The sequence below is a fragment of the Ornithorhynchus anatinus genome, chromosome 1 (genome assembly GCF_004115215.2).
Source record: "Ornithorhynchus anatinus isolate Pmale09 chromosome 1, mOrnAna1.pri.v4, whole genome shotgun sequence".
Classification (NCBI taxonomy): domain Eukaryota; kingdom Metazoa; phylum Chordata; class Mammalia; order Monotremata; family Ornithorhynchidae; genus Ornithorhynchus; species Ornithorhynchus anatinus.
The window spans coordinates 132109232-132135310 of NC_041728.1; the positions used below are offsets into that span (position 1 = coordinate 132109232).

At 48.9% G+C, this 26079-nt stretch overlaps 1 protein-coding gene across 5 annotated transcripts in view; it reads right to left on the reverse strand.

Annotated features, from left to right (window-relative positions):
• Window positions 1-651: 651 nt before the first annotated feature.
• The window catches only part of ABCC5 (ATP binding cassette subfamily C member 5), a 105784-nt gene continuing 80356 nt past the window's right edge, over window positions 652-26079 (reverse strand). For all 5 annotated transcript variants that reach the window (XM_029074063.2, XM_029074070.1, XM_029074079.2 and 2 more), the window contains 7 exons: window positions 24760-24849; window positions 24176-24365; window positions 22436-22595; window positions 14860-14938; window positions 14059-14172; window positions 9284-9448; window positions 652-2175 (listed from right to left, as the gene is read on the reverse strand). In XM_029074063.2, the coding sequence (XP_028929896.1) occupies window positions 2074-2175; window positions 9284-9448; window positions 14059-14172; window positions 14860-14938; window positions 22436-22595; window positions 24176-24365; window positions 24760-24849 (900 nt within the window). In that variant the 3' untranslated portion in view covers window positions 652-2073. The remainder of the gene's footprint in view (window positions 2176-9283; window positions 9449-14058; window positions 14173-14859; window positions 14939-22435; window positions 22596-24175; window positions 24366-24759; window positions 24850-26079) is intronic.

Below are 26079 nucleotides of genomic sequence, written 5' to 3' on the forward strand. Positions count from 1 at the left end.
GCTCGTCACGGCTCAGTGGAAAGAGCACGGGCTTTGGAGTCAGGGGTCATGAGTTCGAATCCCAGCTCTGCCACTTGTCAGCTGTGTGACTGTGGGCAAGTCACTTCACTTCTCTGGGCCTCAGTTCCCTCATCTGGAAAATGGGGAGGAAGACTGGGAGCCCCACGTGGGACAACCTGATTCCCCTGTGTCTACCCCAGCGCTTACAACAGTGCTCTGCACATAGTAAGCGCTTAACAAATGCCAACATTATTATTATTGAGACTCAAAGTTTCTCTCTAGACAGTAAGGTCACTGTGGGCAGGGAACGCGTCTACCAACTCTGTTCTATTGTACTTTCCCAAGTGCTTAGTACAGTGCTCTGTATAGAGTAAGTGGTCGGGAAATACAATTGGCATCGACTGAGCTGGGCCGAAGCGCCCGCCTTCAGACTGGCCATGCTTCGGTGTTCTCTGATGACACTGCTTCTCTGCAAAGTTCCCGATTGTTTGATTTGAGGTTGTGTAAAGGTCGTTCCCTCTCCCATCAGGGTTCGTCAGAAGCATTCATTTTAACCCTCCCCGCTCACAAAACACACAAACCCACTCTCACAAACCACACCCCCGCCCCCCCCCCCCCCCCATCCCCCAGAGAGATCTATTGCACACCAAGAACTTTAGAAAACCCAAAATAGTTTTATTTATTTTTTCGGACTTTTGCCTCCACAAGGCGGTTCGCGAACATGCTAAGGCTACAAAATGTCCAAGTTGACGACGACATGCAATGCTGACCATTCGACGAGTCATTGCTATTACACCCGCAACCGCGCCCACCTGAGCTACCGGTCCCCTTCCCCCCCCCGCCCACCCCACCCCAGCACACGGATGGTTTATAGGAACATTCTCTACCCCGCGGGACTCAGCAACCTGAGGTAGGTCTCTTTACAGTAAGAAGAGTTGACACGAGTGTCACACGCCGATCGGGCAAGGGCTGCTTAAAGCTGCAGATAATCTAGGAGAGAGGGAGCGTCCGTGACGATCGCCGGGAAAGAAAACAGTGATCCTGGAGCGGCGGGGAAGGTGTTTGAAGAAACAAAACGAAACGCAAAAACCGAACCGAAACCCGCAGGTAAATGAAAGCGTGGCTAACGGAGGGGAATCCGGCACCTTCCTCTGGAGCCCACGAGGGTTCTGGGAGCCGGGGGAGCAATCGCAAGAGGAGATATGAAGCGGACCGGTTCGTGAACATTTTGGTTCTTCTTTGAGTCTCCTCTTCCGTTTCCAAACCGGGCCAGCCCCGCGTCTCCTCTTCGGACCATCCCACTCCAGCGCGACAAACGGTGATTAGAGGTGGCTGCTGCGGTCGGGGCTGGGCCGCGAATGTGAAAACGCCACGGAAAAAGCGGGGCCCTCCGGAGGCCCGCAAAAGCCGGGGTGGGCTTCCGGGGGGCGGGGGGCGGTCCCTCCTCCCCCGGAAGGGCCGCCGGCCCGGGGCGTCCCCGGCGGGGCGTTGTAGGGCGAGCTGCGGCCCCGCTCCCGGGTCTGCGTTGACACGCGGAAAGCCCGCTACCGAGAAAAGACCAACTGGAAGAGAACAAAAATGCCACCCTTTTTACAATCTGATAACGAAACCAGATCTCCAGTACAGCAAACTGTACAAAAATGATAGAAAAGAATATGCACCGTTAATAGCACGGTGCTTATTTTAATATAAAATAAACAGCTTACATTTTCACTGTAAATATAGGCTATCTACAGAATTATGTATAGATATAACTACATGTATAAAGCTTCATTATAGGCCTCTGATACATTTATAATTCTGGTTCCCTGAACCATCTGGAGGGCATTTCGGGACGAAAAACAGATCTGAGTTTCCATGAATACGGGATGAAGACAATAATTAAACCACCAAGAGCTTGAAAACCTAAGCACACGAGTCAGTCCTGACCGCTGTGTGAAAATTAAAACGGGGAGAGGCAAGAGATCTCGATTTCGGGACGGGGATTGGGGGGGGGGGGGGGAGAACGGTGCAGGGCCTGCCCCAGGCAGGGAATGGCAGCGCTCCAAAATTAAAGTGACTTCGGCGGAAAGGTTAGCCCTTGACAGCAACCTTGTTCTCTGCAGCAGCAAACATGGCGTAAAATCGAGAATTGTCATTGGACAGAAGGACAGACGGAGTGTCAAATTCCACCACCTGCAAAAGAAGGGCAGTTGGTTAGGACAGAGACAGTACGGTGCCCTGCACATAGTAAGCGCTCAATAAATACGACTGAATTAGCTCCGGATCACGGGACTCGTCCGGGGCGGGTGGGCCGGAGGATCTTGCAGGAGGAGCTGCAGCGACGGTCACCGGGCTCGTCTCGGAAGGGGACACGAGGCCCGTCGGAAACCTGGCTGACACCTCCCTCTAAGACAGTGAGCTCGTTGCGGGCAGGGACTGTGTCCGTTTGTTGTGGTATTGTACTCTCCCAGCCGCTCTGTACAGTGCTCTGCACACAGTAAGCGCTCAATAAAGATGACTGACTGAATGAAGAGGAGGGGCCCTACTGTAGGCCTTGGGACACTGAGGCACGAAGAGAAGTACAGAAAGACTACCGGAAAACCCCCTATGAAGACGACACCGGCTAGCGCTCCCTCTGTGTCCACCAGCCCAGATACGAAGGATTCCCAAACCAACAGGCTCTAACAAGAGACGCTAAGAGCTCCTGAGAAGGAAAAAAAAAAAATCACCTCTCGGTTCACTCACGCTCTGGCTTGCTTCACCGGTTCCCAGCCACACCCAACATTCATTCATTCAATCAATCGTATTTATTGGGCGCTTACTGGGTGCAGAGCACCATCCTAAGCGCTTGGAAAGTACAATTCGGCAACACAGAGACGATCCCTACCCTACAACGGGCGCACAGTCTAGAAGGGACAACAGCCAACAACCACCTCACCCCTCCAAACCTCGTCTGACAGGTTGCTGGACAAATGATCTCTCAAAAGTCCCGTCTATGTTTCTGTGATCGACAGTCGCCCTTCTCTTTGAAATAATAATAATAATAATAATTATGGTATTTATCAAGTGTTAGTACAATCGCCCCTCGTCAGTACAATCACTCATCATATCCCTACTGGATGACTGCATCAGCCTCCTCTCTGATCTCCCAACCTCCTGTCTCTTCCCGCTTCAGTCTATACTGCACTCTGCTGCCCGGATTATCTTTCTACAGAAACGCTCTGGGACTGTCACTTCCCTCCTCAGAAATCTCCAGGGGTTGCCCATCAACCTTCTCGTGAAGCAAAAACTCCTCACTTTTGACCTCAAAGCTGTCCATCCCCTTGCCCCCTCCTACCTCTCCTCCCTTCTCTCCTCCTCCAGCCCAGCCCAAACGCTCCGCTCCTCTGCTGCTGCTCACCTCCTCACCGTCCCCCATTCTCGCCTATCCCGCCGTCGACCCCCGGGCCACGTCCTCCCGCTGTCCCGGAATGCCTTCCCTCCTCAGCTCCGCCAAACTCACTCTCTTCTCCACTTCAAAGCCCTACCGAGAGCTCACCTCCTCCAGGAGGCCTTCCCAGACTAAGCCCCCCTTTTCATCTGCTCCTCCTCCCCTCCCCTCTGCCCCGACTCCCTTCCTCTGCTCTTCCCCCCTCGCCGCCCCACAGCACTTGTGTATATATGTACATATTTATTATTGTATTTATTTTTATTAATGATGTGTATATATCTCTAATTCTATTTATTTATATTGGTGCTTTTGATGCCTTACTTGTACCTGTTTTGTTTTGTTGTCTGTCTCCCCCCTTCTAGACTGTGAGCCCATTGTTGGGTACGGATTGTCTCTATATGTTACTGAATTCTACTTTCCAAGTGCTTAGTACAATGCTCTGCACACAGTAAGCGCTCAATAAATATGATTGAATTAATGAATCAAGCGCTTACTATGTACCAGGCACTATATTATGTACTGGAGTAGGTACAAGCAAATCAGGTTGGACAGAGTCCCTGTCCCGCATCGGGCTCTCACAGTCTCAATCCCCATTTTATAGATGAGGTAACTGAGGCACAGAAAAGCAAAGTGACTTGCCCGAGGCCATACAGCAGACACGTGGCAGAGCCGGGACTAGAACCCGTGACCTTCCGACTCCCAGGAGCTCGTGCTCTATCCACAACGCCACTCTGCTTTCCTAAATGACCTAATGTCTTTTTTACGACCCAGTGGGCTCCTAGTCATGGAACACGTTGGCCCCAAAACAACGTGAATTTCAATCACCTCAGGATGATGGAATCACTTCTAGAACTCCCCCCCAACTACTTCAAAGACATCCGCTCATCCTCTCAAGCAATTTCCCCCATGGCATTATGAGAATGGTTCTGACAGACAGCACAGGGTTGCCGATCCACCCGGAGTGGAGTTGAAGTGCTCTTTGCCTTAAGCTTCACTCTCCAAGTGCCTACAATTACCCCTCGGCAGAAAAGAGCACAGTTAAGCAATCCCTTCGCTCAGACTCGAACGCTGTCACACTGCTGTGCTTTCCTCTTGGGGTGCAAAGATGTATGGAAGATAAAAGACACCAAAAGTCACCATCTCGCCCTGGAATAACAGAGCACAAATAATAATAATAATGATGGCATTTGTTAATAATAATAAAGTTGGTATTTGTTAAGTGCTTACTACGTGCAGAGCACTGTTCTAAGTGCTGGGGTAGATACAGGGTCATCGGGTTGTCCCACGTGAGGCTCACAGTCTTAATTCCCATTTTACAGGTGAGGTAACTGAGGCACAGAGAAGTTAAGTGACTGCCCACAGTCACACAGCTGACAAGTGGCAGAGATGGGATTCAAACCTATGACCTCTGATTCCCAAGTCCGGGCTCTTTCCACTAAGCTACAGTTAAGCGCTTACTATGTGCAAAGCAATGTTCTAAGCGCTGGGGGGGCGGAGATACAAGATGATCAGGTTGTCCCAAGAGGGGCTCACAGTCTCAATCCCCATTTTCCATTTGAGGGAACTGAGGCACAGAGAAGTGAAGTGACTTGTCCAAAGTCACCCAGCTGACAAGTGGCGGAGCCGGGATTAGAACCCATGACCTCGGACTCCCACGCCTGTGCTCTTTCCACTCAGCCATGGATTATAGCAGATACTGTTCATAAAGAAAGAAAAAAACCAAACCAACCACTTATACCTCATGAACTGTTCAGAGACAGAACTGACATGATAGAACTGAACAAAACTAAGTTACAGCTGAAGGACGCCTCACCGAAGCAGGTACAGAATATGCTTTCTTCTGGAAAGAACTTCTCTCTTCAGAGCAGAGCGAGCCCCAACCAGTCAATGGTATTCACTCAGTTCTTTCTGTGTGCAGAGCGCTGTACTAAGTGCTTGGGAAAGTACACTGCAACAGAGTTCATTCATTCAATCGAATTTATTGAGCGCTTACTATGTGCAGAGCGCTATACTAAGCGCTTGGAATGGACAATTTGGCAACAGATAGAGACAATCTCTGCCCAATGATGGGCTCACAGTCTAAATGGGGGAGACAGACAGCAAAGCAAAACGAGTAGTCTGGCGTCAATATCATCAAGATAAATAGAATCATAGATATATACACATCATCAATAAAATACAGTAGTAAATAATATATACAAATATGCATGAGTGCTGTGGGAAGGGGGAGGGGGAAGAGCAGAGGGAGGAAGTAGGGGGAACGGGGAGGGGAGGAGGAGCACAGGGAAAGGGAGGGCTCAGTGTGGGAAGGCCTCCTGGAGGAGGTGAGCGTTCAGTAGGGCTTTGAAGAGGGGAAGAGAGTTAGTTTGGCGAAGGTGAGGAGGGAGGGCATTCCGGGACAGCGGGAGGACGTGGCCCGGGGGTCGACGGCGGGAAAGGCGCAAACGGGGGATGGTGAGGAGGTGAGCGGCGGAGGGGCGTAGCGTGTGGGGTGGGCTGGAGAAGGAGAGAAGGGAGGTGAGGAAGGAGGGGGCAAGGGGATGGACGGATCTGAAGCCAAGAGGGAGGAGTTTTTGCTTCATGTGACAGTTGATAGGCAACCGCTGGAGGTTTTGGAGGAGGGGAGTGACAGGCCCAGAGCGTTTCTGTAGGAAGATGATCCGGGCAGCGGAATGAAGAATAGACTGGAGTGGGGAGAAAGGGAGACCAGAGAAGAGGCTGACACAATAATCCACTTGGGATATTTTGAGAGCTTGTGCCAGTACTGTAACAGTTTGGTTGGAAAGGAAAGGGCGGATCTTGGCCATATTGTGAAGGTGAGACTGGCAGGTGTTGGTGACGGGTTGGATGCAAGGGGTGAATGAGAGAGCAGAGTCAAGGATGACACCGAGGTCGCGGGCCTGTGAGACGGGAAGGATGGTGGTGCCGTCCACAGTGACGGTGAAGTCGGGGAGAGGACAGGGTTTGGGAGGGAAGATAAGGAGCTCAGTCTTGGAGACTTGGAGGAATCATCACAGGCGTACCAACATCTGACCTTACTGATGATCATGGAACATCGCAATGCTTGGGAGGTTTGTAATACCCAAACAGGGGATTTTAAAAAACCCCAAAAGTCATCAGTTCACAAGGGACTGGCAAACTATTCAACGACTGCCTCTTCTGTCTCCAAATAAAATGCAGATATCCATGATCTACATAGTGGTACCTCATCAATTAAGTCATTGTAGGATTCGTGGATCACATAAAGCCCAGGACTGTGTATAAAATAAAGTACTGGACCGACTGAAGTCCACTAGATTCTAAACTCACCCTGACAACGTGGCAATGGAGCAACGGAAGCGGCAAGGCCTAGTGGAAAGAGCCTGGGCCTGGGAGTCCGAGGTCGAGGATTCTAATCCCGGTTCTGCCACGTCTGCTGTGTCACCTTGGGCAAGCCGCTTCGCTTCTCTGTGCCTCAGTTACCTCACCAGTAAAATGGGGATCGAGACTGTGAGCCCCAAGTGGGACAACTTGATTACCTTGTAGCCACCCCAGTCCTCAGAACAGTGCTGGGCACGGAATGAGTGCTTAACAAATACCACAGCCATCACGGTCAATGGATCGAAGGCTCCAACATAGCTCAACGCTAGGTCCCCGAGAACGGAGAAACCTATTAAGAGTGTTTGGACAACACCACTGCAGAGCTACTGGAACGAGTCCCAAATGGGAGTCCGCGATCCCGAGATGCTCCGTGGGCTTGGGGAAAGAACACAGGACTGGAAGGCAGGAGACCTGGATTCAAATCCTGGCTCTGCCATATTCGGCTGCTAGTTTTGCTCCCCGACGGCACGGCTGACAGTACCCTAACTGATCCATTCCCCAGAAAGTCTCTAGACTGTAAGCTCATTGTGGGCGGGGAATGTGTCTGCTGTTGTATAGTACTCTCCCAAGAGCTCCGTACTGTGCGCTGAACACAGTAAGCACTCAAAAATTACAACTGAACTAATGAACAAGGTAAAGTGGGGAGGGGCACAGAGGGGTCTGGTTCTGTTCTATTCACTTTGCTCTCTGTAGCCATGCTGAACGATGCACCCGGAGCGCTTGGATGTTGGTGTTTAAGTTTCTGATCCTCTGAGAAACTCCAAAAGCTATGAGTGGCACTGATAAGCCCAAGAGACAGTCATTCAGGAGCTTCTCTACCTGCCTTGGAGGCGGCCGCCCAAGACACAAAGTGGTTGGTGAACAGCTTTGCCAACACTGATAGGAAGTCTGCAGAAAACCAAGGTTTTGGGGAATCAGCCTGCTCCAGGGAAACCTGACACAGTGACAAAGGTCTCCAACCACCACACGGAACAGATCGCTACCGTGGAATTCTGTTTAGTTGCCATTGTTTTTATGAGATGTTCTTCCCCTTGACTCTATTTATTACCATTGTTCTTGTCTGCCTGTCTCCCCGATTAGACTGTAAGCCCGTCAAACGGCAGGGACGGTCTCTATCTGTCGCTGACTTGTTCATTCCAAGCGCTTAGTACAGTGCTCTGCACATAGTAAGCCCTCAATAAATACTATTGAATGAATGGATGTTCTCTAGGCCGCATTCTAGCCAATGATGCAAGGAAGTGCAACTGAATGGAGAAGGTCGGCCTACATAGCCTTTGGGAATCTGTCATTTCCTCAGGTAGCCACGTGGTATTGGGCTTCTGCCCAAACCGGGGATCTGCGGAGTCGTCCAGTCTCGGATAAAGCTGGGAGACCCAGACCCACGCTCGACGAGCCCACCTCTGGGGGATCCTGAACTTGCTGCTTTGGCATAAACGAAAAGTCCCGGAACAAAGTCAGGGCGAAAAGTCAGCTCGTTAGCATTACGGCTCTGCTCGCCTCCACACGGTGTCACTAGGGAGGATACGGATGACGGGACCCGAGTAGCTGCTGGATGGTGAACTGAAACAAAGCAAGCACGGCTGAGGGACAATAAAAGCCCAGGGCTCAGACCAAACCACCCCAGAGCTGAAATGATGGGAAACAAAGGCGGCGGACAGGCCGGCCTGGTGCCGCAGCGGAAAATAAAAAAAGGATCCGTTTGTTCCGAGAAGCTTTGAGAAGCCCGGGAGACTACGTGACAAAAACGAAAACAGCCCCAGGCGCTGCAAACCGCAAACACATCCACCCAACAAGGAACGGTCTTTGTGAGTGCCTGGCGTGGCTGACACCGTCGGTCCTGAATTAGCCTTTTCATAAACTGTCATCGGTAGCCTAATTTGGGAATCTGAAAGGCAATGCTATATAAACAACCTCCTAGTGGCTGGAAGGAGAGCTAACTCTTCCAAAGAGTCAAAGCTTCCTACTACCAGGGGATAATGTGGGGATTCAGGAACGTTAGGAATAGCAAATAGGAATACACATTAAAAGCTTCTCCCCACCTTCATCTGGTACTAATCAGGTGATTCCGCGTGGCCTAGTGGCAAGAGCACGGGCTTGGGAGTCAGAGGACGTGGGTGCTAATCCCGGCTCTGCCACGTGTCGGCTGTGTGACCTTGGGTGAGTCACTTAGTTTCTCTGGGCCTCGGATCCCTCGTCTGGAAAAGGGGGACTAAGAGCGTGAGCCCCATGTGGGAGCGGGACCGTGTCTAACATGATTACTTTGTATCTACCCCAGCGCTCAGAACAGTGCTTGGCAAATAATAAGCGCTTAACAAGATACCATAATAATAATAACAATCTTTTACCAAGAAAATGCTTCAAAGCGAGAGTGCCGCTCTATAAGCAAACATACATAGATGGCTCTCTCAGCTAATCGACGGGGCTCATCGTGAGAACGTGGGAGTGGGCCAGGAGCCAGGACTCGTCCTGTGCCAGACTCGAACTCCGAAACCGCGCGAGATGCCTCGTTACCTGTCCCTGCGTAAGCACCATGATCCGATCGGAGCCCAGAACCGTGTGCAGGCGGTGAGCGATCGTTAGCATAGTACAGTCTGCAAAGGCCTCCCGGATGGTCTCCTGAATCAGCAAATCAGTCTCCGTGTCCATTGCGGCTGTTGCTTCATCCAGGATCAAAATCTGCAAAATGGAGCGGGGGGGACAGGTCTGAGACTACAAAAGATGGAAACTTGGGGAGTTTCTAATGTTCTATTTCCATTTCTATTCATTCAATAGTATTTATTGAGTGCTTATTGTGTACAGAGCACTGGACTGGGGAGAGTACAATACAACAATAAACAGACACATTCCCCATCCACAAAGAGCTTACAGTCTAGAGGGGGAGGCAGACATTAATATAAATGACAGATAGATACATAAGTGCTGTGGGGCTGGGAGTGGGGATGAATAAATGGAGCCAGTCAGGGTGATGCTGAAGGGAGTGGGAGAAAAGTAGGGCTCCGTCAGGGAAGGCCTCAGAGATGTGCCTTCAACAAGGCTTTGAAGGTGGCGGGGAGGATAGGGGGAAAGTGATCATCTGTCAGATTTGGGGGGGGGGGGGGTATTCTAGGCCAGAGGCAGGACATGGGCGATGGGTTGGCAGCGAGATGGAGGAACAGTGAGAAGGTTGGCACTAGAGCAGCAAAGTGTGCAGGCTGGGTTGTAGTAGGAAAATAGGCAGGTGAGATGGGGGCAAAGTGATTGAGTGCTTTGAAGCCAATGGTGAGGAGTTTTTGTTTGATGCAGAGGTGGATGGGCAACCACTGGAGTTTCTTGAGGAGTGGGGAGACATGTCCTGAATGTTTTTAGAGAAAAATGATCCTGGTAGTAGAGGGAAATATTGACTGGAGTGAGGATAGACAGGAGGCTGGGAGGTCAGGAAAGAGGATGATGCAGTCATCACGATGGGACAGGACAAGTGATTGTATTATCATAGTAACAGTTTGGATGGAGAGACCAGGGCAGAATATAGTGGTTGTAAAGGTGGGACCGATAGGATTTAGTGATGGATTGACTATGTCGGTTGATGAGAGAGGGGTCAAGGATAATGCCAAGGTTATAGGCTTGTGAGACAGGAAGGATGGGGGTGCTGTCTACAGTGATGGGAAAGTCAAGGGGAGGACAGGGTTTGGGTGGGAAGATGTGGAGTTCTTGAAGGTAGGAGAAAATGCTAGACTGCAGAGAGGGAGAGGGATCAGGGCTGGAGATGTAGATTTGGGTATCATCTGCACAGAGGGGGTAATTGAAGCCATGGGAGCAAATGAGTTCTCCAAGGGAGTGGGTGTAGAAGGAGACTAGAAGGGGACCCAGAACTGAACCTTGAGGGCCACCCCCTCAGTTAGGAGGTGGAGGGCAGAGGAGGAGTCTGCAAAAAAGCCTGAAATAAGCAGCCAGAGAGATAAGAGAAGAACCAGGAGAGGACAGTGTCAGTGAAGCTGAAGTTGGATAATGTTTCCAGGAGAAGGGGGTGGTCGACAATGTTGAAAGCAGCTGAGAGATTCATGATGATTAGAATGGAGTAGAGGCCATCGGATTTTGGCAAGAAGATCATTGGTGACCTTTGAGAGAGTGGTTTCTGTGGAATGAAGGGAACAGAAACCCGATTGGAGGGAATCAAGGAGAGAGTTGGAGGAGAGGAATCTGAGAATGTAGACAACTCGCTCAAGGATTGTGGAGAGAAATGGTAGGAGGGAGATAGAGCAATAACTGGAGGGAGTTGTGAGGGTCAAAGGAGGGGTTTTTTGTTTTGTTTTTTTAGGACAGAGAGGACATGGGGGCATGTTTGAAAGTAGTGGGGAAGAAGCCCCTGGAGAGCAAACAGTTGAAGATGGCTGTTAGGGGTGGAAGAAGGGAGGGGGCAAAGTATTTTGATGAGGTGTAAAGAAATGGGGTTGGATGTGCAGGAGAAGAGGGTGGATTCTGAAAGAAGGAAGGAGATCTCTAGAGATACTGCTAGAAAAGATGTGAGAGTTGAAGAAGGGTCAGGAGCAGGGAGAAACTGCAGACAGAGGAGGTTTTAGGGAGCAGTAATCAAGCCTTAACCCTGCTCAGGCGTATAGGGGCTTAGCCAATATCATTATTAATTATTAGTAGTAGTAACATTACTGTCACTGAATATGTATAATCATTAGCTCGTGTATATGCATTACTGTTACTGAATATGTATACTTATTGTGTTGAATCCCATCTAGGAAAACAGTGACTGATAAGGTCAGGATCCACCTTATCAGCACCCTTAGCAACAACCAAACACTGACCGCCAGCGTAATCCTAAAACCCCAAATTATCATCAGCCAACCTGGCGACAGTGAATTCCTGACTGCCACCCGCAGCCTTGAGACCCCAAATTATCAGCAATCCTGTCAACAGTGAATTCCTGGCCATAGACCCATAGCCTTGAAACCCAAGACTTCTTGCGGAAGACTTCTTCGGCCACAGAGTGTCTGCCGGATGACCCAAAGCCGATAATGAAGGAACTTGGTGTAGACAACAACAAACGGGGCGGAGCGGCACGTGATATGCCAATCCAATGCAAGAACAATTGGGACTTGAGGGGAGGGTCAGTCTAGAGGGAGGGACTTGGTGCTGCATCACCCAGGGAAGAGGGACCAGCGGGAAATATAAAGATGGGCTCATCCTCAGGTCTTTGTCTTTGGCTACCAAACAGCCACCGACCTTTTGTTGCAACAAAATGAATAAAAGGCTGGCCTAACCTGACTCGTTACTTGGGATATTTTTCCAACAGAGCTCACACCTGATAGTGTCAATTTTAATACAGTACGTGGCCAGGTCATTTGGGGACAAGGGCTAGGGGAGGTGGGGAGATGGGTTTGAGGAGGGAGTTAAATGTCTGGAACAACTGGCGAGGGCGATGGGCATGAATGTGAACAAGGGTGGAGAAATGATTTTGCCAGGTGGAGTAGAGGGCAGAGTTTAAGCACGCAGGGGTAAACCAGAAGAGAACGAAGTTGGCCTGATATTTAGATTTCTGACAGTAGTGCTCTGCGGCTCGTGCGCGGGAGCCAAGGAGGTGGACTTTGCAGGTGATCCAGGGCTGTGGGTCAGTGGTACGAGATTGACGAAGCGATAGGGGAGTGAGTGGGTTGCACTGAGTAGAGAGAGTGGTGCTGACAGGATCGATTTGGTTATCAAGGGAAGGCCAGAGTTGGGGTATCAATCAATAGTATTTATTGAGCGCTTACTATGTGCAGAGCACTGTACTAAGCGCTTGGAATGAACAAGTCAGCAACAGATAGAGACAGTCCCTGCCGTTTGACGGGCTTACAGTCTAATCCGGGGAGACGGACAGACAAGAACAATGGCAATAAACAGAGTCAAGATCTGAGGTACTTTCCAAGAAATGCAGAGGAGAGTAACAAAAAGACTCCAGGACCAGAAAGCACAGTCTGATCTGAAGGCATGTCCAATCAGTCAACTCAGACACTCATGGTTGAGGCAGGTTTAAGCGTCACTGTAATGACATTTCTCTTCAGATGTAAAGAAAGAGAGACAGGTTTCTCCTCACTGGAGGCTAAGTGGGGAATGATGAGTTGAGAAAATTGGATGGGGCCAAAAAAATCGGAGGTCTCTATGAGGGAACAGTATAGATTTACGGGGAGGAGGTGTGAGGGGGAGAAGGCAAATGAGGAGGCTGTGGTCAGATAGATTTCTACATTTGCTCTATGGTCAAACTGAAGACAAGAGTAATAATAATAATGACGTTGGTATTTGTTAAGTGCTTACTATGTGCAGAGCACTGTTCTAAGTGCTGGGGTAGATACAGGGTAATCAGGTTGTACCACATGAGACTCACAGTTAATCCCCTTTTTACAGATGAGGTCACTGAGGCCCAGAGAAGTTAAGTGACTTGCCCACAGTCACACAGCTGACAAGTGGCAGAGCCGGGATTCGAACTAATGACCTCTGACTCCAAAGCTTGGGCTCTTTCCACTGAGCCACGCTGTGTGTATGAAGGCTGCAACCTTGAAAGAAGACTCATCAATCTTCCTCAGTTTCATAGGGCTCATTTCCCTTCCCCTTCAGAAAATGATTTTCCAAGTCATATGAACAAAGCATTCCTTTTTACCCCTGGAACAAAGAGATGTGTGCTCACTAACACTCAAATCAAGAATGCTCTAGGCCATCTGAAAACGGGGTCCTCTGGAGAATGAGGAGAGCCCTCAGGAGACGAGCAGAAGGCGTAAGCAGGAAGTGACGAAGGCAGGAACGGGGCCTCACATCAATTCTCAAGGAACTATACGCAACGAGTCCAAACTAAATAAGAGAAACCCTCCTCTCTGAGCATGTTATTGGTCCTCGTGGGAGGAAAACTTTCTGGTCCGGCCTCAACAAGGTCTCCAGTCAATTCTCTCTTTTAACTTCCATCCCAGTGGATCTATATGTACTATGTCAAGTGTTTAGTACAGTGCTCTGCATAGAGTAGGTGCTCAATAAATAAAAAAATGGTACCTTTTAAGCTGTATGTGCCAAGCTCTGTACTAAGCACTGCAGTAGTCACAAGACAGTCAAGTTGGATACCCTCCCCCGTCCTGCAAGGGACTCACAGACTAAGTACGATTTAATCCCCATTTTACATCTGAAGAGACCGAGGCACAGAGCAGTGAAGTGGATTGCCGAAGGTCCCACGGCAGGTAAGTGGCAGAGCCGGGATGAAAACCCAGGTCTTCCGATTCCTAGGCCCGGCCTCTTTCCACTAGGCCCGGCTTGCTTCCCGACTGATCCTCCCTCACCTTACAGCGCCGCAGCAAAGCTCTAGCTATGCACAGTAGCTGTCGCTCCCCCACAGAGAAGTTGTCTCCATTCTCCAGCACTTCAGATTCAAGCTTCAGAGGTAGTTGAGCAATCTGGAGGGGGAGAAATGGTACAGATGAGTGGATTTCTCTCAGTTCTCCTCATCCTCTTCCCAGGCGCCCGGGGGCGAGGACTCAGATCCTCCCGAAACACACACCACAGGACTGAAGCAGAGAGCGTGACTCCCACCCCAGGGAGTTTGTGCCTCAGAAAGGAAGCACTGATGTGGACTTAGAGGACTTTCTCTGAGACAAAAATGAAGCTGGAGTTTGTGCTCCAGTTTCTTCTAGGCCGTGGGAACTTCAAAAACCACCACCGAAGGAAGTTCAGGGAATAATAATAATGATGGCATTGGTTGAGCGCTTGCTATACGTCAAGCACTGTTCTAAGCACATGGGTAAAGACAATTAATAATGTTGGACACAGACCCTGTCCCACGTGGGGCTCACAGTCTAAGTAGGAGGGAGGACAGGTACTGAATCCCCATTTTCCTGAGGAGGCCCAGAGAAGTGAAAGTGACGTGCCCAAGGTCACACAGCCGGCAAGTGGTGGAGCCGGGATCAGAACCCAGGTCCTCTGACTCCCAGGCCCAAGCTCCTGCCACAATGCCAAGCTGCTCCTCAGCATAATCTTTTTCTAAAAAGTCAGAAGAAACAAGTCAGCTGGAGGGCAGGAAGGCGGGAGAACCATTTCCTATCCACCAGATCCACGGAGACCCCTCCAGTCTACATCTTACTTACACACTCTTTCATGTGCGTTCTTTCCAAGGCATCCCAAATTTGGTCTTCGCTGTACTGGTTGAAAGGATCCAAATTTGACCTAGAGTAGCAAGTGAAACAGAATTTCAACTTTGTATCAGACTTGTGTCTGACAAGACTGAGTGTGGTCCACGATTGGAATTCACAGATTTTTTCCCCTCCTGCGGGTTCACGTGTCTCATTTCTTTTCATCCCTCAGGACTAAGCAGAGAGACCTTGTGTACAGTATTTCAGGAAGCTCCTTGAGGGAAGGAACTAGGTCTCTTTTATGCTCTCATTAGCCTGGAAGATATGGGGCACTGAAATTTCAGATATAATAATAATAATGTTGGTATTTGTTAAGCCCTTACTATGTGCAGAGCACTGTTTTAAGCGCTGGGGTAGACACAGGGGAATCAGGTTGTCCCACGTGGGGCTCACAGTCTTAATCCCCATTTTACAGATGAGGTAACTGAGGCACAGAGAAGTTAAGTGACTTGCCCACAGTCCCACAGCTGACAAGTGGCAGAGCCGGGATTCGAACCCATGACCTCTGACTCCAAAGCCTGTGCTCTTTCCACTGAGCCACGCTGAAAAACGAAAGGCCCAATCCACCCAAAGGAAAGGGGAGGCTGGCTGACCCCTCCCTCCATCTCCTGCGAGTTGTTGGCCTTGTGACACGAATGCTTTTATAAACAGCTGAAATGAACTTGTGAGCCTCCTTAATCTTATTCGTTACACTGCCCGATATCCGTTTATGAAAGGCTGGAAAAGATGCCCGGAACACTCAGAATGCTACTGGGATAATGTAGAGCTAGTCACAAGAAGTAAGGGGGCAGGAATGTTGTCCATTTTATGGGAAAACTAACCTCCTGCTGTTTAAATTGCAACAGAGATGACTAGGGGTGATTATAATAATAATAAGTGGTATTTGTCAAAGCGCTTACTGTGTGCCAGGCACTGTACTAAGTGCTGGGGGGGAATAGAAGCAAATCAGGTAGGACACAGTTCCTGTCCTGCATGGGGCTCACAGTCTTAATTCCCCTTTTACAGATGAGGCCCAGAGAAGTGAAGTGACTTTCCCAAGGCCACACAGCAGACAAGTGGTGGAGCTGGGATCAGAACCCATGACCTCTGACAGCCAGGCCCAGGATTGTGCTCTATCCACTACGCCAAAATGCCAGGATCCCCCTCCCAGGAATCTTTTCCCCAGAGATGGCCTATGTTCTGCAGTCACCACTGTAACCAAGGCCTGCCAATAAGATGTCTGAAACAGAGAACTGGGCATGATCACATCTACCAACTGTCCCAAGCACTTACTCAGTGCTCTGCACACAGTAAGTGCTTAGTAAATAGGCAATCGTATATTTTGCTCGCTTAATGTGTGCAGAGCAATGGCTCCTACTCTATCCTAATCCTCCTCGACCTTTCAGCTGCCTTTGACACTGTCGACCATCCCCTTCTCCTCAACACTTTATCCATCCTTGGCTTCACGGACTCCGTCCTCTCCCGTCTCACAGGCCCGCAACCCTGATATCATCCTTGACTCTGCTCTCTCATTCACCCTACAGATCCAATCCGTCACCAACACCTGCCGGTCTCACCTTCACAACATCGCCAAGATCCGCCCTTTCCTCTCCATCCAAACTGCCACCTTGCTGGTTCAAGCTCTCATAATACCCCAAATGGATTACTGCGTCAGCCTCCTCTCTGATCTCCCTTCCTCCTGTCTCTCCCCACTCCAGTCTATTCTTCATTCTGCTGCCTGGAACATCTTTCTACAGAAACGCTGTGGGAATGTCACCCCCCTCCTCAAAACCCTCCAGTGGTTGCCTATCAACCTTCACGTGAAGCAAAAACTCCTCACTCTTGGCTTCAAAGCTCTCCATCCCCTTGCCCCCTCCTACCTCGCCTCCCTTCCTTCCTTCTCCAGCCACTCCACTCCTCTGCCGCCACTAACCCCCTCACTGGGCCTAGTTCTCCCCTGTACTGCCGTTGACCCCTGGCCCACGTCCTACCACCATCCTGGAATGCCCTCCTTCATCACATCCACCAAACTAACTCTCTTCCCCTCTTCAAAGCCCTACTAAGAGCTCACCTCCTCCACGAGGCCTTCCCACACTGAACCCTCCCTTTCCCTCTGCCCCTCCTCCCCTCCCCCTTCCCCCTACTCCCTCTTTCTGCTCTTCTCCCTTCCCCTCCCCCAGCACTTGTGCATATTTGTATATATTATTTATTACTCTATTTCATTAATGATGTGCATATATATATTCTATTTATCTTGATAGTACTGATGCCTGACTACTCGTTTTGTTGTCTGTCTCCCCCGTTTAGACTGAGCCCGTTGTAGGGCGGGGATTGTCTCTATCTGTTGCCGAATTGTCCATTCCAAGCGCTTAGTACAGTGCTCTGCACATAGCAAGCGCTGAATAAATTCCATTGAATGAACTAAGCACTTGGGAGAGTACAGCATAACCAAGTTGATTGACACGTTCCCTGCCCACAGTGAGCTTACAGTCTAGAGGGGGAGACAGATGTTAATATAAATGAATTTTACAGCTATGTACATAAGTGCGGTGGGGCTGAGGGAGGGGTGAATAAAGGGTGCAAATCCAAGTGCCAGGGGGACACAGAAAACAGTGGGAGACGAGGAAATGAGGGCCTGTTCGGGGAAGGCCTCTCGGAGGGGATGGGCTTTCAATAAGGTTTTGAAGGTGGGGAGAGCGTCAACATCTGTCGGATATGAAAAGGGAGGGCGTTCCACTCCAGAGGCAGGACGTGGGCAAGGGGTCAGCGGTGACATAGACGAAATCGAGGTACAGTGAGTAGGTCAGCATTAGAGGAGCAAAGTGTGCGTGCTGGGTTGTCACAGGAAAGCTGCAAGGTAGGGTAGTAGGGGGTAAGGTGACTGTGTGATTGATTGGTAGACTATCCCCCAGAATTTCCCCTGGGAAAGAATCAGACAGCCAATCATATTTATTGAGCACTTACTGTGTGTCAAACACTGTACTAAGTGCTTGAGGGAATACGATCCAACAATAAACAGACGCATTCCCTGCTCTCAACGAGCTTACAGTCTAGACATTAATATAAATACATAAAATTACAAATTTGTACCTACGTGCTGTGGGGCTGGGAGTGGGGGAAGAATAGCGGGAGCAAGTCGGGGTGATGCAGAAAGGAGTGGGAGAAGAGGAAAGGGGGGCTTAGTCAGGGAAGGCCTCTTGGAGGAGATGTGCCTTCGATAAAGCTTTGAAGAGAGCCTGGCTCCAAGAAGGGGCTAGCAAGTAACCACATCAGCATCCTTAGGGCTGGTTCTACACTAGCTCGATTACTCACTTGTGAGCTCCACTTGTTTAGCCCTCATCTCTAAAATGGCGGTTTTCTGCCTGCTTTCCCTCCCCCTTTAGATCATGAGCCCCATCTGGGACGCCTGGGTCCCAACTGATTATCCTATATCTTCCCACAGTGCATTGCACATAGTAAGCACTTGAGAAATTTTACAATTATTACTAAGTATGCTTACTTAACCTGGCATTACGAATTATCCTTTGAGTTATCCCGTCTCACAAGCCCATAACCTTGGCATTATCCTCAATTTGCCTCTCATTCAGCCCACAAATTCAATCTGTCACCAAATCCTGTCATCTCTAGCCTTCGCCCCTTCCTCTCCAAACTGGTAGCAGTTGGAAATGGGCAGGAAAGAGTGGAAGTTAGCGATGTTATGAAGGTTGAACTGACAGGATTTAGTGACAGGCCGAATACGTGGGTTGAATGAGAGAGATGAGTTGACGATAATTTCAACAACGCCCATGCACTGAGATCTGAGATCTTCGGACATTTGGTATTTGCCCCGCCCAACCCCACAACACTTAGGCATATAGCCTTAAATTACATATTACAGATTACTTATTTATTCCTGTTAATGTCCATCTCCCCCTCCAAACTGTATTCTCATTATGGGCAGGGAGTGTGTCTTAAATCTGTTGTATTGTACTCTCCCAAGCTCTTAGGACAGGGCTTTGCCCACAGAAAGCGCTCAATAATTGATTGATAATCCCAAGGTTACTACACCCCAGTCTGCACACTTCAATCCTCCTAACACCAGCTTACTTACTGTGCCTCTATCTCACCTCTCTCATCGTTGACCCCTCGTTCACACCCTCGCTCCTACTTGGAACAACCTCCCCTTTTGTATCTAACAGACCACCTCTCTAGCTATCTCCAAAGCCCTACTAAAAACATATCTCCTCCAGGAAGCCTTCCGTGACCAACCCCTCATCTCTCCACCCTATTCTTCCCCCCTTCTGGGTCGCATACGCACTGGGGTCGACACCAAGTGCAACATGGCACAGTGGCTAGAGCACGGGCCTGGGAGTGAGAGGGTCATGGGTTCTAATCCCAACTCTGCCACTTGTCTGCTGTGGGACCACGGGCAGGTCACTTCTCTGGGCCTCAGTTACCTCATCTATAAAATGAGGACGGACACTGGAAGCCCCGCATGGGACAGGGACTGTGTCCAACCCAATTTGCTTGTATCCACCCCAGCGCTTAATACAGTGCCTGGCACATAGGAAGCGCTTAACAAATACTGTTATTATTATTATTACTACCCCCTAAGCACTTTGATACTCATCCCACCCCCATACGCTTATTTACATCCTCCTATACTTCATTCCTTCTTCTTATCTCTAATGTATTTTAGTGTTCCTGTCCTCCACTAGATCAAAGCTCCTTAGAATCAAGGACTATGCTTACCCACCCTATTTGAGTCACCCAAGCACTCAAGTACAGTGCTCTGCTCATAGCACTCCATAAAGCTGACTGACTGAATAGCCCGGGCAGGAAGAAGCCTATAAATGACTCCTTCAACCACAGTGTTCTGGTACTCCTGTTGTGACTATCACTGCCTTTTTAGTCCTATTTTTTTTGTCTTTTTATTTGAAATCCTTCCTCAGGTGCTCAGTCTTTTCAACCTCTCAGCAGCCCCGCCCCACCTTTCAGGTTGTGAGTCTCTTGAGGGTAGGGGAACAAATTTACTGTATTACTCTCCCCAGCTTCAAAGCCTCACTGAAAGCCTATCTCCTCCAAGAGGTCTTCCCAGACTCAGCCCTCTTTTCCTTTTCTTCACTTCCCTTCTCCATCACCCCGACTTGCTCCCTTTATTCACCCCTCCTCCTACTCCCATAGCACTTATGTTACATAAATGTAATTTATTTATATTAATGTCTCCCTTTCTAGACCGAAGCTCATTGTGGGCAAGGAATGTGCCTGTTCTACTGCTGTGTGGTGGTACTCTCCCAGTGATTTGTACGGTCCTCTGCACACACTGAGCGCTCCATAAATACAACTGACTGTTTTGCAAACAGTCCTCCCTGAATCTCAGAAAGGCCAGCGAGCAACCCCTGGCTCTGTGGCTCCTCGTGCCCACTAAGCCAGGCTACTAGCAGATTTGGAGAAAGAGCAGGCTCCGATGGGCATTTCTCCTGCTACTTTGTGTCGCCTGCCTCAGGGGAAGAAATCCTCTGGGGAAATAGAATCTTTTATAACCATTTGTGGGTCTCTCCTTCCCTCCCCTCTAGACTGTAAGCACGTCATGGGCAGGGAATGTGTTTGTTTACTGTTGTACTCTCCCCAGCGCTTAGTTCAGTGCTCTGCACAGTTAGTACTCACATACAACTGACTCCTCAGCACTGTCTCGAGCTTTTTCCTCCTTTCTGTCGTCATCCCTCTCTCTGTTTATTCCTCCCCCTCTCTTGTTCTCGGACCCTCTATCAGCCCTAGTACTGAGCCAGGGTCTCTGCCAACCCACTAACACTATAGTGGCAAGAAACTGATACAAAATACTTTTATTCATTAATTTCATTGCTTTTGCCTCCATTTAGCAATGCATTCATTTGGTTGCTAAAAATTTACAAAGAGTTTATTAGCAATCTGCAGCTGTTTAACAGCTTGGCCCAGGGTACCATATAAGCAGTGTGGCCTAATGGAAAGTGCCCGGGGCTGGGAATGGGGAGATCTGGGTTTTAATCTCAATTTTACCATTTGCCCACTGTGTGATCTTGGGAAGTCACTTAACTTCTCTGGGCCTCGCTTTCCTCAACCTGTTCTCTCTCCCCACTAGATGGGGAGCCCAATGTAGGACAGGGCCTGTCTGATCTGTAGTGTACCTACCACAGTGCTTAGCATCTCCAAAGTGCTTAACAAATACCATAACTATTATTATTATTACTATTACTAGCCTAAGCAGCCTGCCCAGTAGGAATAAATCTGATACATCTACCAAAACCATATACTGTGTAACAGGGACAGATATGCCCCAGAGCTCTCCATCCCCTTGCCCCCTCCTACTACACTTCCCTTCTCTCCTTCTCCATCCCAGCCCACACACTCTGCTCCTCTGGTGCCGCTAACGTTCTCACTGTGCCTCGTTCTCGCCTGTCCCGCCGTCGACCCTTGGCCCAAGTCTTACCTCTGGCCTGGAATGCCCTCCCTCCTCACCTCCGCCAAACTAGCACACTTCCCTCCTTCAAAGCCCTACTGAAAGCTCACCTCCTCCAGGAAGCCTTCCCAGACTGAGCCCTCCTTTTCCTCTGCTCCCCCTCCCCCAACTCGCTCTCTCTGCTCTACCCCCTCCCCACCCCACAGCACTTGTGTATATTTGTACATACTTACTATAATTCCATTTTATTAATGTGTGTATATACATCTGTAATTCTACTTATTTATAATGATGCTGATACTGATGTCTGTCTTTCCCTCCTTCTAGATTGTGAGCCCACTGTGGACAGGGATTGTCTCTATTTGTTGCTGAATTGTACTTCCCAAGCACTTGATACACTGCTCTACACGCAGTAAGGGCTCAATAAATATGGGTGAATTAATTATTATTATTATTATTACCGTGAGCAGAGCACTGAACTAAGCGCTGGGGAGAGTATGACACAACAATAAACAGACACATTCCTTGCCCACAACGAGCTTACAGTCTAGATGGGTCTCTCCGGCTCCCCGAAGAGTTGGGAACTCTGGAGAGGCCTAGGAGAAATGGAGCGGCGTTGACCCAACTGGTGACGAGGGAAGCGGCTTCTGCCACCACCGTCATCAGCTCCCCAGAGTCCGCACCTCCGCTGGAGCACGGCAGGAAGAGACCGAGCAGCTCTAGAAGCACGAAATCCAGAGGCAGAAAGAGCAGCTTTTCTTTTCACCTACTTGGCTCGGGCTGCTGCTCTTGAACCCGGCTCTGGTGAGTGTTCTTGGGTAGGCAGACGCGAGGGCCTGGTGGAGTGGGGAAGGACTGACAGGTAGTCGGGGTGGGGGATCAACGTGTGAGGGTTATTTCAGGTGAAATCACGAGGCCACAGGGAAACAGTGTCTTTCGAGGAGGAAAACCCCTGGCGTGCTGTGCGAGAACGATGCCGGCAAATGGAAGGTATATGAGGAACAGCAACGGCTCAATATGAAATTTCCGCTTCTCAGTCTTCCCAGAGCAGTTCAACATATGGAATCTCAGAGAAGACTCAGGTCATTTTTCGGTGAAGGCAGAGAGATGGCTCTCGCTTCTCCGATTCTTACTCACCGGACGGTGCCGCTGAACAGTACCGGCTCCTGAGGGATGATGGAGAGTTTACTCCGGAGATCGGCGAGGCCGATATCGTTGATTCTCACCCCATCGATTTTGATGCAGCCTCCGGACAACTCCACCAGTCGGAAGAGGGCCATCCCCAGAGAGGACTTCCCTAGTGAGGCAGAAGGAAATGCACGAGGGCAGGCAGTTAAGACATCCCCAAATCAGCAGTTTGGGTAAAAGCCTAAGGTGAAGGTCACGCTCAGGAGCCCTTTGCTGCCTCTTAGGCCTTGCGGATTCCTCAATACGACATCCACCATCAACAGTCATGCGATTAACTAAGAGTTTAAAAACACATCCAATTGTCACGTTAAATCACTCATGCGGTGTCAAGCACATCGATTAGACTATAAGCCTGTCAATGGGCAGGGATTGCCTCTGTTGCCGAACTGTACATTCCAAGCGCTTAGTACAGTGCTCTGCACATAGTAAGCGCTCAATAAATACTATTGAATGAATGATCACTGAACACTAATCCTACACTGTAACCCTTACCTTAACTTCTGTTCCTCTGTGTGTGTGTGTGTGTGTGTGTGTGTGTATGTGTGTACATTTCTTTTATGGGAGATTTAGTTTGCTATTGAATGAACTATGTTTCACAAGATCAGTGAAATATTTGGGCTGACGACTGCCTTAGCTTATATTTTTAATGATCTGTTGCACAATTACACGGATACTTAGAAATCAGCAGCAAACGAAGCAGCATGGCCTAGTGCCAAGAGCCCGGGCTTGGGAGTCAGAGGACGTGGATTCTAATCCTGGCTCTGACACTTGTCTGCTGTGTGACCTTGGACAAGTCACTTCACTTCTCTGTGCCTCAATTACCTCAACCGTATACAGGGGATTAAGATGGTGAGCCCCACGTGGGACAACCCGATTGCCTTGTATCTACCTCAGCGCTTAGAACTGTGCTTGGCACATAGTAAGCACTTAACGAATACCATTATTATGGAGGAGCAGCGTGGCTCAGTGGAAAGAGCCCGGGCTTGGGAGTCAGAGGTCACTGGTTCTAATCCCGGCTCTGCCGCTTGTCAGCTGTGTGACTTTGGGCAAGTCACTTCACTTCTCTGGGCCTCAGTTACCTCATCTGTAAAATCCTGTGCTATCACAGGATAAAGACTGTGAGTCCTGCATGGGACAACCTGATTACCTTGTATCTACCCCAATGCTTAGAAAAAATGCGTGGCACATAGTAAGTGCTTAATAAATACCACCATTATTATTACATATGTATTTACTAACACTTGTGTGGTATATATTAAAAAAATGTGAATACACACATATATCAAAAAATTCACAATACAAATGAAAGAGCCCCTGCACTCCTTTTCATTTACAAGTCAATCAATAGTATTTATTGAGCGCTTACTATGTGCAGAGCACTGTACTAAGCGCTTGGAATGAACAAGTCAGCAACAGATAGAGACAGTCCCTGCCGTTTGACGGGCTTACAGTCTAATCGGGGGAGACGGACAGACAAGAACAATGGCAATAAACAGAGTCAAGATCTGAGGTACTTTCCAAGAAATGCAGAGGAGAGTAACAAAAAGACTCCAGGACCAGAAAGCACAGTCTGATCTGAAGGCATGTCCAATCAGTCAACTCAGACACTCATGGTTGAGGCAGGTTTAAGCATCACTGTAATGACATTTCTCTTCAGATGTAAAGAAAGAGAGACAGGTTTCTCCTCACCTGAGCCTGTCCGCCCCACAATGCCAATCTTTTCTTTGGGTTTGATGGTGAAAGAAACTTTCTTCAGGACCAGAGGAAGGTTCTCCCTGTATCTCATCTCTGCATTTTCAAAGATCACCTCTCCTTCCTGAGGCCAGTCTGGAGGGGGAGTCTTGTCCTTAATTCGAGCTGGAGCTTCCAGGGTGAGGGTCTATATATATTTATTTATATAGATTCAGAGAGAAGGAGAGAGAGAGAGGGAGAGGGTGAGAGAGACAAAGCGAGAGGAAAAAGCAAGAGAAAAAAGCGAGAAGAAAAAAGCAAGAGGAAAAAAGCAAAAGAGACAGGGAGAACAAGTCTTTTGGAGTACAGATTTAGGGGTAAAGGCATTCCCTTTCCACCCAAGTAAAGGTCATCCAGGCCCTTGCCTCACCAAAAGATAAATAAATATGTCCCTACCAGACACTCTATTCTCTTTTCTACTGGAGCATAGTTCTAAAGCATGAAGCTCCTCCCCTCAAGATTTCTCTCAGGAAGCAAAACAGCTGAAACTGCTAATTTGGGGAAAGACGTAATTGGGCACAGATACTTCGGGGCAGTCTGACCTTAATGTAGTGACTGATCCTCTCCACAGAGGTGAAGCGAGCCTCTGTCTCAGATGCCAGTCTGACTGTGAATTGGAACAACCCAGTTAGCTGTGGAGAAAAACAAATGGAATCTTTCATCAGCATCCATCCTGAAACCCAATAACCAGCTTGTCCTAAACCCAATTTCACCCCATTGATTTTCCATATTAATAATTACGGTATTTAAGTGCTTACTAGGCCCCAGGTACTGTACTAAGCGCTGGGGTGAATACAAGAAATTGGGTTGGACATAGTCCCTGTCCCATGTGGGGCTCACAGTCTCACTCCCCATTTTACAGATGAGGGAACTGAGGCACAGAGAAGTGAGGTACACCCTAAGCCCTGGGAAGGAACAAGTAACTTCAGAAAGGTTGAAAAGAACCTCATCCCATTTACTGCACTCATTAGCTATTATAGCTAGTATTAAAGCCTGTGCAGGTGGAATTTTTTTATTTTTATTTTTTTTAAATCCACATCTGCACCACTTCTCCATCTGAATTGGATTTTGGCACTTTATTTTTTCATTATAAAGTCAGTGGTACCAAAAAGCAATAGAGACAGAAATAGGCTTTTTACCTGAGAAAGCAATACAGAGTGGGAGTCACAGGCCCAAGACCCTGGAAAGGAGTCTGGGTAAGAACTTCAATAAAAATTATGGTACTTAAGCGCTTACGATGAATCGAGCACTATAATAAACACTGGGGTAGGTACAAGATAATCTGGTTGGACAGAGTCCCCGACTTACATGGAACTCACCGTCTAGTTAGGAGGGAGTAGGATTAAATCCTCGTTTTACAAATAAGGAAACTGAGGCGTAGAAGTTAAGTGACTTGCCCAAGATCACAAAGCAAAGAAGTGGCAGAGCCAGAATTAGAACCCAGGCCCTCTGACCCCCAAACCCATGATCTTTCCCCTAGGCTACACTGCTACTCTGTTTACAGAGAATGAGGGCCCAAGTGGGAGGAAGGAAGGAACTATCTGAAGAGCAAGGATGTCAGCACGTCGGCGCATCCTTTCCAATAAATGTCTCGTGTGACAGGCATAAGTACGTAGGACAGAAGAAAAAAAAAGAAAAATCAATCGTGTTGATCGAGTACCTACTGCACGGAGCACTGTATTAAGTAGTGCTTAGGAGAATACAGTATAACGGATTTGGTAAACAGGGCCCTGGTCACAAAGAACTTCCAGTCTAGAGAGGGAGACGGGCATTAAAACTTATTATGGATAAGTATCTAAGTGCTGTGGGGCTGGGGTGAAATCGAGGGTACGAATCCAAGTGAAGGATGATACAGAAGGAAG